The 10,673-nt window shown below is 48.4% G+C and overlaps 1 protein-coding gene across 3 annotated transcripts; it reads left to right on the top strand.

Annotated features, from left to right (window-relative positions):
• The first annotated feature begins 2,246 nt into the window (after positions 1–2,246).
• Positions 2,247–9,580, top strand: Slitrk5 (SLIT and NTRK like family member 5). Of its 3 annotated transcripts, none has more exons than XM_005070311.4 (2): positions 2,247–2,367; positions 5,352–9,580. In XM_005070311.4, the coding sequence occupies exon 2, from the start codon at positions 5,360–5,362 to the stop codon at positions 8,231–8,233; it is 2,874 nt and encodes a 957-aa protein (XP_005070368.1). In that variant the 5' UTR covers positions 2,247–2,367; positions 5,352–5,359; the 3' UTR covers positions 8,234–9,580. The 3 variants fall into 3 exon arrangements, with proteins under 3 accessions (XP_005070368.1, XP_012968998.1, XP_012968999.1); XM_013113544.3 differs by lacking the exon at positions 2,247–2,367 and adding an exon at positions 2,715–2,939; XM_013113545.3 differs by lacking the exon at positions 2,247–2,367 and adding an exon at positions 3,600–3,685.
• Positions 9,581–10,673: the final 1,093 nt, after the last annotated feature.

Here is a 10,673-nt window from a genome sequence, read left to right as displayed (position 1 = left end):
GCGGGTATAATAAGTGTCTCCTGCAATATTATTAGGTGAGCTAGTTCAACATGTATTTGATACCAAAATGTATTTTAAATAGGGTGCTAATAAAATAATACAAAGTAGAGCATAAAACCCTGCTTATGTTGAGTTTAACTGTGAAGGTGATGCACACCTAATATTACAAAACAGATATCCTGGGAAGTCTAATAACTGAGACACTATGTCACTTATCAGAACTTCTATTGAGTGAGCAATCATTAACTATTAGGCTGCTGGCAGGACTCGGTATTTTCATACTGGAGGGTAGTGCACCTGTAAAATTAAATAGTCACAATTTCAAAATACATAGGTGACTTTTTTCACCTTAAAAGGAAACTTATGCTTTTTATGTCAGATTATAAGATAAATAAATCAATGATGATATAACGACTGTTGCTTTTAAAGTAAATTTTGACGTATATCTGAGGCCAGTAGCTGCCATTCCTGTGAAAAATATGCAACTTTAGTAGAGTTCTAAGGTTTTCATCGACTGACATCACACACATGTCAGTCCTTTCTCCCTTGCAGAGTACACAACTTGCATGGAATACACAAAACAGTTTCAAAGTGCTCATGGCTCAGCTAAAAATACACAGACAATTTAGAGGAGAGTTTAAAATGCATTACACATTTCAAGAGGTTGAAATAATTCGTTACCTCAGTATAAACTCTTGAAATTCAACGCAGAGGGATGGTGTACATAGCTGTTTATAAAATCACACACACACATACATACTGGTTCTGGACTGTTTTCCTATGAGTCAAATGTTTGACCGGAGTATATACACAGTAACATCCCCTAAATTAAAAATCCTTTTCTGTTTAGAGCATTATGTCAGCATACAACGAGTAAAATGCATTTACATGACAAGAGCACCCATCTTGAAGACAGCATTGAGCAGCCTGCCCTGTGGCTCTAACTCTAGACAACTTTCCCTTGTGAAGATGGTCGGCCTACTATTCCCAAGATGTGAAACGCATATTTTGAATACACGGACCTCCTTCAGGGGAGGAAGTTGTCTGAACCCAGTCATACATACCATCCAGAGGATCGGGATGAGTTCATCAGGTGACGCTTCCACGAACTCGCTTTCTACAGACACTGCCTCGTTTCCAGTTGTTCCCGGCTTCCTAGTTTGCTTAGTGTATTATTCACTTTCCTTCCGGAGAACCCTCCACGATATACTTATAAAACGTGATTCTCAAAAAAAAAAAGATAAAAATAACGCACTCTCTATAGTTAGGACGAGCCACTCCCTCCAGGGTCCTTTACTGGAGACGCTAGAAGCAACTGTATAGATTGTCTTGGAAAGGACAGAGGCATCTGGGCAAACGGCGACCGGTAGGCATCATCTGTCCCTGGTCCCCGCCAAGCCTAGCACTGTCAGGGTTATTTCCAGTCCTCCCTTTCCAAGAAGACGATTGCACACTCCTACGCTCGAATTGCGCACATGGTCCAAGACTCCTCTGCCTCCACGACTGTGACATGAAAGTGGGCTCTGGCTGCGCCTCCAGAGCCCAGAGACGCCTTCGCCCTCGGCTGCCATCTACCGGCCACCGGGCGCCCGCTTCGCCCGGGGCCCATCATGTCTGCTGCAGCTTGGCTCGCACCAGCGGCGCGACAATAAACAAGTGCAGCGGACGGGCCCTGCACCCGCTACCCAGCAGATGTGGCCGCCTCCTCCGCTCCCAGGAGAGGAGACACGACTTTTTTGTGAGTTGTTTCAGAGCGGCCAGGCTGCCAGGACATGCCACGGGCGTAAAACAACGCTGCTCCTACCTCCCCGGACCCCTCCAACGATGCCGGAGATAAAGAGTTGCAAATAATGAGGATCGTGCGCGGCATCTTGGGGAGGGCTAGAGAAAATCCGCTGCAAACACCGGGAACGGTGAAGCAGCCAAGAGGATGCGGGAGCCTTTCAAATACTAATTAGGGGGCCGCGACTGCAGGTTCGCCTTGGGGACAGCGGCATCCCGGCTGCAGTGGTCGCGGCGCGCGTGGGGGAGAGGAGCACAGCGGAGGAACCGCCGGCGGAGCAGCCGAAGGGGCCAGCAGCAGCTTCTCTCGCCCCCTCACTACCATGTACAGTGTGCGCTGCAAGAAGAAGAAGGCGGGCGATGCACGCACACCCTCGAGCCCCGCTCCCTCTGGCTCGTCCCGGGGCGTGCGCCACTGACCAGGGGGGGAATGTGGTGAAGACGCCGACCCGGAGAGACTAGGGGGGAGGGGAGGGCCGGCCCCTCGCGATCCCAGGCCGGAGGGTGCCAGCAGCCCGAGGCGGCTGGAGGGGGCGGCTGCCATCGCTGGGTCGGAGAAAGTTGCCCTCTGTGCAGATGGGAACAGTAAGTACCCGCCCGGTCTGGGGGTGGGGGTGGGTGGCAAGGAGAAGGGGCCCTGAGACCTGGGCATCGCGCGTGGGAGCGATGGTGCGAGGGAGCCTGAGTGAGATCCGGTGCGAGCGCTCGCCCAGGCTCATCAGCACGTTAGCTGGGCGGCCGAGCCCGGCCGCCGGCTCCGAGTCCCCCTCCTCGGTCTCCCCCACTTCCCCTCTCCACTGCGCCCTCCCCGCCCTCCCTGCCGGCTCAGGCTCCCAGCCCCTGCCGCGAGCTGCCTTTCCAGCGACTCCCTGGCCGTTCCCCTCCCCCACCCCCCTCCCCACCCCACTGCCCGCTCCGGCTACCGCGGAGAGAGCGCCAGGGAGAGCCCTTCGGGGAGCCCGGGAACCCGCGGTCGCCACCGCGGTGGCGGCCCGGGGCTAGCGGCGTCCTGGTTGCCGCTTTCCTCCAGCAGCTCAGCCTGCGCTGCCGGCAGGCTTCTGTGTCTGCCTAGGCTTCGAAAATCAGTGCCCACCCCGAAGAGGGGTTTTTTTCTAAAGGGTAGCAATGAGGAGCGGGCCCCAGAGATGTGAGACGGGGTAAGTCTGCGGTTTACTTTGCGAGAGAGGTTCCTGTGTGTGTCTGTGTGGTATGGCGAAGTGGCTTTCTTTGCTTCTCTCCTCCTCCCCTTCTTCCTCCCTTTACCCTTCCTTTGCTTTGGGGCGGGGTGGGGGAGGGGGAGCCTCGGGTCCTGGAACTCCGCTTGCCTCTGCCTGAGTGGCTTTTCCAGCAGCTGTGCCGGGAGCCACGGGTCCGGCCTGGGTTTGGGCTGCGACCCGAGCGGCTCCATACTGCTTAGTGCAGGGATATGGCAGGCGGTGATCCTGGCTCTAAATTCTTTGGGAGCGAACAAATAGAATCCTCAATCCCCGCCCTCTATCCTTTTTTTTTTTTTTCCTTTTCTTTTCTGTTTTAATGAACCGAAAACGTGGGATGCACCCGCGAGTTTGCATCGGCGGTGCTTTTCCCTGTCTCAGTGTTAGCATTCCCAGCTCATTCAACTTTATTTTCTCAAATCTTCAGTCTCCTTTGATGGCCGGGGACGGCGGGGGTGGGGGTGAACGGAGAGGTGCTTTGGAAAAGGTTGTTCGACCCCGGCTAGACAGAACTGAATAAAAGTTGTAAACGTTCGAATGTGATACTGCCTGGACACAATTTGCAATGGACTCTGAGATGGGGAAGGTGGTGAATGGGGGCGGGGGAAGCTTCGCGAGGGAGGGGGAAGGGATCCAAGCCAGCTGAATGGATGTGCACATTTGATCCAACGAAGAACCCGAATTTCAAGGTAAACGTTTTACTTTCGTACTAGGGTGTTTAAAACTCGAGGCGTCTACTGTGGTGAGGGGGAGGTCTGCTATGCTAGTGAGGCTTGTGTACTGTGGTTCCGATCCGTCGCGATCCGTCTGGGTGGCCAAATGTCAGGGCTTCGTAGGCACACTTGCACATGTGCATGCGAATGCAGACGCTCTGGAACCAGGAGGGTTGGTCAGACTTGGCGATCATGTGCGAGGTTTCCAAGCTTGAACCCATGCTGTAGAAACGTCCTGGCTTTAGTTCTGTTTTGAGATTCTCGGCAGCTTTTGGTGGTAGGCAGAAACAAGGTTGGTCACAGAAAAGGCACAACCCCATAGTTCTATCAACACTCCCCAAGTCCACTTGTGACCATTGTCAAAGAGTGCTGCTGTCAACCCAAAGTAGTAAGTCAAAAGAAGCCTTCCAGTCACCAAAGGGAAGGAAGGAAGGGGGGAGGGGATCCAAGTGGCTTCTTAGGGAGATTAAATTTAGATGTTAAAAACATTGGCTTGTGTGTGACACTTGCCTCTACTTTGTCTTTTAATCATCTCAGCCTCCCTTTCTACCACGAAGGGACATAAGGGAGGGGATCATTGACATTTAAATGTAATAGGCAACTTCAAAGATGGAGATGTTGGCAAGGCGGTAGTTCCTTCCAAATTTTGTTAATTCAGAAGGGCTGCTTTTGCGTGCGGTGGCAAACTGACTTGGAACCCAGGGTAACACACCATTTGCCTCTCATCGCTGGCTAGAAATGTCCTCTTTTAGACTCACAGCATTCAGAGGTGCTCCGAGGTTGCGGATGTCTTTGCTGAGTTTTGTGTAATCCATCGTGCGGAACTATTACAGTGGTTAAAGATGCGGTTTTGCAGCCTCGTCGGCATGATCAATGAGGAGAAGTGGTCTCAGGCTGCTCTGCTAAGTGGCATGGTGCATACAGTCAGGGCTCTGATATGCTTAATAGCTGTGGTGAAGTCCACCATCAAAGCGGACTCGCTCCCCACCCCCACCCCCACCACACACCTCTACGTTCTCAGCGCTCCCCCAGGACAATCGGTGATTTAAAAGCTTCCCTGGCTTCTCTTGATGCAGATCTTGCATCCCTTTTGCCTCTGGAAACGTCCCCACCCTGACATTTCTTGTGCTGTTTTAAAATAGCTCAAAGTATTGTGGCCCCACGCTTCTCTGTAAAAATGAGAGACCTTAACGGTAAAGTGTTATCAGGGGATTCTGAAAATAAAAACTAAGTAAGGGTGGCCGGGTCTACGTGAAGTAGAGAACCCTCTTAAATTAGAGCCATGAAACTGTACTGACAGCCATTTTATGTATATTTATGGATTAGTTTTGATGGAGGAGGGCATAGAACACTAACACAGGATTTTATCTGCCTTTATCTTCTGAAGAGCAGAAAATTGGTGCCATGCTCGTTGGGAAATACCATGAAACTCCAAATCAAAATGAATAGCCAATTTTTGGTTAAGTCTGAAGGATAACAATGTTCCCCTCGGGCAAGGGAGGGGGGATATATATATATATATATCCCTCCCCTCCTGGATTTCAGAGAAAACACATTAAGAAAAGGGGGCTTTCTGATTAACCCCTTACATTGTGTGTGTGTGTGATACTCTGTTGTTTCCTGTCTCCTCTCTCCCTTGCAGGAGGTAAAATGCACCTTTGCTGCCCCCCAGTAACTTTGGAACAGGACCTTCACAGAAAAATGCATAGCTGGATGCTGCACACTCTAGCGTTTGCTGTGACATCTCTCGTGCTTTCCTGTGCAGAAACCATCGATTACTATGGGGAAATCTGTGACAATGCATGTCCTTGTGAGGAAAAGGACGGCATTTTAACTGTGAGCTGTGAAAACCGGGGGATCATCAGTCTCTCTGAAATTAGCCCTCCCCGTTTTCCTATCTATCACCTCTTACTGTCTGGGAACCTTCTAAACCGTCTCTATCCCAATGAGTTTGTCAATTACACTGGGGCTTCAATTCTACACCTGGGAAGCAATGTTATCCAAGACATTGAGACTGGGGCTTTCCATGGGCTGCGGGGTTTGAGGCGACTACATCTAAACAATAACAAACTGGAACTTCTTCGAGATGACACCTTCCTTGGCTTGGAGAACTTAGAATACCTGCAGGTCGACTACAATTACATCAGTGTCATTGAACCCAATGCTTTTGGGAAACTGCATATGTTGCAGGTGCTTATCCTCAATGACAATCTCTTGTCAGGTTTACCCAACAATCTTTTCCGTTTTGTGCCCTTAACGCACTTGGACCTGCGGGGGAACAGACTGAAGCTTCTGCCCTATGTGGGGCTGTTGCAGCACATGGATAAAGTTGTGGAATTACAGCTGGAGGAAAATCCCTGGAATTGCTCCTGTGAACTCATCTCTCTCAAGGATTGGCTAGACAGCATCTCCTACTCAGCCCTGGTGGGTGATGTGGTCTGTGAGACCCCCTTCCGTCTACACGGCAGGGACTTGGATGAGGTATCCAAGCAAGAACTTTGTCCAAGGAAACTTATTTCTGACTACGAGATGAGGCCACAGACTCCTTTAAGCACCACGGGTTATTTACATACCACCCCAGCCTCTGTGAATTCTGTGGCCACTTCTTCCTCTGCTGTTTACAAACCCCCCTTGAAGCCTCCTAAGGGGACCCGCCAGCCCAACAAACCCAGAGTGCGCCCCACCTCTAGGCAATCCTCTAAAGACTTGGGCTACAGTAACTATGGCCCCAGCATAGCCTACCAGACCAAATCCCCGGTGCCTTTGGAGTGTCCTACCGCATGCACTTGCAACCTTCAGATTTCTGATCTGGGTCTCAATGTCAACTGCCAAGAGCGGAAGATCGAGAGCATCGCCGAGCTGCAGCCCAAGCCCTACAATCCCAAGAAAATGTACCTAACAGAGAACTACATCACTGTTGTGCGCAGAACGGACTTCCTGGAAGCCACAGGGCTGGACCTCCTGCACCTAGGTAACAACCGCATCTCCATGATCCAGGACCGGGCCTTTGGGGATCTCAGCAACCTGAGACGTCTCTATCTGAATGGCAACAGGATTGAGAGGCTGAGCCCAGAATTATTCTATGGCCTGCAGAGCCTGCAGTATCTCTTCCTCCAATACAACCTCATCCGTGAGATCCAGTCTGGGACTTTCGATCCAGTCCCCAACCTCCAGCTGCTATTCTTGAACAACAACCAACTGCAGGCCATGCCTTCAGGTGTCTTCTCTGGCCTGACTCTTCTCAGGCTAAACCTGAGGAGCAACAGCTTCGCCTCTTTGCCAGTGAGTGGAGTTTTGGATCAGCTGACATCCCTCATCCAAATCGACCTACACGACAACCCTTGGGATTGTACCTGCGACGTGGTGGGCATGAAGCTGTGGATTGAGCAACTCAAAGTGGGAGTGTTAGTGGACGAAGTGATCTGTAAGGCGCCCAAGAAATTCGCCGAGACATACATGCGCTCCATCAAGTCAGAACTGCTGTGTCCAGACTATTCTGATGTAGTGGTTTCCACGCCCACACCCTCTTCCATCCAGGTACCATCCAGGACCAATGCAGCCACGCCAGCTGTGCGGTTGAACAGCACTGGGGCCCCCGCGGGCTTAGGTGCTGGCACCGGGGCTTCCTCGGTGCCTTTGTCGGTGTTGATCCTCAGCCTGTTGCTGGTTTTCATCATGTCGGTCTTCGTGGCAGCAGGCCTCTTCGTGCTGGTCATGAAACGCAGGAAGAAGAACCAGAGCGACCACACCAGCACCAACAACTCCGACGTGAGCTCTTTCAATATGCAGTACAGCGTGTATGGGGGAGGAGGCGGCGGCGGGGGTGGCCACCCGCACGCCCACGTGCACCACCGCGGACCTGCGTTGCCCAAGGTGAAGACTCCCGCTGGCCACGTGTATGAATACATCCCTCACCCACTGGGCCACATGTGCAAAAACCCCATCTACCGGTCTCGAGAAGGCAACTCCGTGGAGGATTACAAAGACCTGCACGAGCTCAAGGTCACCTACAGCAGCAACCATCACCTGCAGCAGCAGCAGCCACCGCCGCCGCAGCAGCCCCAGCAGCAGCCCCCTCCGCAGCTGCAGCTGCAGCCTGGGGAGGAGGAGAGGAGGGAAAGCCACCACTTGCGGAGCCCCGCCTACAGCGTCAGCACCATCGAGCCCCGAGAGGACCTGCTGTCTCCGGTGCAGGACGCTGATCGCTTTTACAGGGGCATTTTAGAGCCAGACAAACACTGCTCCACTAGCCCTGCAGGCAGCAGCCTCCCGGAATACCCCAAGTTCCCATGCAGCTCGGCTGCTTACACTTTTTCCCCAAACTATGACCTGCGACGCCCCCATCAGTATTTGCATCCGGGGGCAGGGGACAGCAGGCTGCGGGAACCGGTGCTCTACAGCCCTCCCGGTGCTGTCTTTGTAGAACCGAACCGGAATGAGTATCTGGAGTTAAAAGCAAAACTAAATGTTGAGCCGGACTACCTCGAAGTGCTGGAAAAACAGACCACATTCAGTCAGTTCTGAAAACAAAGAAACTCCTTTGGAGCTTTTTGCGTTTAAAACAAACAAGCAAGCAGACACACTCAGTGAACACGTTTGATTAATTGTGTCGTTTCAACATTTAGGGTGAAGTGCCTTGGCACGGGGTTCTCAGCTTCGGTGGAAGCTAACTGAAAGGGTGTGCAATTTCCTTTTAATTTTACACACGGGAAACATTTATGTAAAATACGCACATCACTTTCTCTTCTTGTCTGAGGGGGAAGAGAGAAGGGCTTTTTGGAGGGCGATTTGCATCAAGGGTGACCTTAAACAGGTTGTGGTCCCTTTTGCAGTGCTCTGAAGTGTTGAGAAGGGTGGGGGAGGGTGAACACAGCTTAGATTCTACTCATCCTTTTTGCCCCTCTTCGCATATCCTTCTTGTCCTAAGAGCCATGACATTGGTTGAGGGATTAGGGCACCCCAACGTTAATAGGAAGTCTGTTCTCTCTCACGACCCCCTCCCGTCCCACCTTTCCTCATAATATCTTGTCCTTTGTTTTTAAAGGATGTGTTTGTATGCATTCTGGACATTTGAATAAAAGCAAAGAAACAAACAAAAATCTTGTGATCCAGAAAGGCTCACTATAGATGTGGACGAATCATTGAAATTACAGAGCTATATGATCCATAATTGATTAGTCAAAATAACTTATTGATGAAATATACAAATATTTTATTGTAGCACCTATTTTTATATGCACATTTAGCATTCCTCGTTCCTTCACTAGTTAGCCTATGATTTTCACAGAGGCGTTGTTGCACTGTACAAGGAGCTGCATTTCCAAATTTAGAGTGATATCAGAAAGGCCTACTAAATAGTTAAAGACATGGAGCACTTAATGGCATAAGTCTTTAAAAGTCCATGAAACCCATCCAATGGGACTTGCGATATATATAAATATAAATATATATATATATATAAAAACAACTAAAAACTGAAGCTGATTGTAACCCACTGGATAAAAGGGAGAAGATGACGCAAATAATTTGGTTGTTTGATAAATGCGTGGATTTTTGGTTATAACACAGAAGGTTGAAAATTATTTTTATTAGTGAACCAAAATGATGTATTGATTTGACTACTATTGTAGCCGATTTTTGATTGTGTAACCAAACCCAGTGGCATTTGTACAGTTCTGTGTGCCCTTGCACCTCAGAAGACCAAATGATGGGCTGTACAAGTCTATGTACGATGTCTTTATTTCTCTGGGCAGATGCTGGTGACAACAGGATCTCTGTAAGATGGAACTACTATTGTTACAGTCTCATATGTATCCCAGCACATGTAATTTTTTAAATAGTTTCTGAATAAACACTTGATAACTATGTCAACTTTGAGGGATGTAAGTAATGATTCTGGGAGATGGCGGAACCTCTTTATTATGAACTTAGGAACCAGTAGCTATTTACTTCTAGTAAGACTAAGTTTCCCTAATTATAAACATTTCAATGTATGTCCATTTATGCATACACATACATAAAATTCAATACCTTGTTGGTTCAGAGAAGAATGTTTCTTTTTTCTGAATGTGTCATTTTATGTGTTCATTAATGACATTTTATTGTATGTTTCCTCACTGGAGTGTAATTCTAATACGTGGGATCATGGTAAGTAATATGTTACATTTTCATTCCTCTAGTAGAGTTTTATTTTTTGCCATATCTAGACTATTTATACAGCATGAGTTCTTCTGTATTATAATTTGTATGAAATTGTTCATCAGTTCTGACAAATACCTTGTCTAAAGTTGATGGATTCCATAAATGTTTGAGATGTTTGTGAGTATAAACTGTCCACTTCTCAATAAGGCTTGCCAGTGAATTTAGATGAGCATTTAATGGGAGTAAATAGTGGACCACATATGACAATCAGAAAAACCAAGGACTTCATTGATACTGCTGCTCTCTGTCCAGTCTCACTTAGAATGTGGGCAATATCAAGGGCTGTTTATGAACTTTCTCTTTAAGGAACGATTGCCATGGCATTCTGCCACAAAGAGGCAGCATTCACCCATGAGTAAATTGACAGTGACTACTTGAACTCAGATTGAAATGGTAGACATGGTTTCCCTAAAGACTTATAAAAAGTCACATAGTTATAATGCCACTTTGACCAGGAACAGAAAGCTATCCACTCTTCATATTTGCTCTCCCAAGTATGTTTTTCCAAAGGAGAAAAAGAATAACCTTAGTAGTGTCACATAGTAACAGGAAAATAAAACCTATCTCATATTCCTGTCTACCTCCTCTATCTTAGATCCAATGATTATAAATAAGCAAAAAAAATGCATTATTTCACATTGGTGTTGTTGCTAATATTTCTTTACAGACTGTGTTATTTTTTCTTTGAAAATGCTACTCTCATTTTCACAGTATTATTGCATTCAAATATGATAGTATTTTATAAATTGTAAAATATTAATGC

The sequence above is a fragment of the Mesocricetus auratus genome, unplaced genomic scaffold (assembly GCF_017639785.1).
Source record: "Mesocricetus auratus isolate SY011 unplaced genomic scaffold, BCM_Maur_2.0 Super-Scaffold_2245, whole genome shotgun sequence".
Classification (NCBI taxonomy): Eukaryota; Metazoa; Chordata; class Mammalia; order Rodentia; family Cricetidae; genus Mesocricetus; species Mesocricetus auratus.
The sequence above is the reverse complement of the archived record's forward strand: the minus strand, read 5'-3'. Positions and strand labels throughout refer to the sequence as shown.

What these genes read in the sequence shown, in the direction of transcription:
- Slitrk5 (XM_005070311.4), top strand. Translation starts at nt 5,360, where the DNA reads ATGCACCTTTGCTGCCCCCCAGTAACTTTGGAACAGGACCTTCACAGA.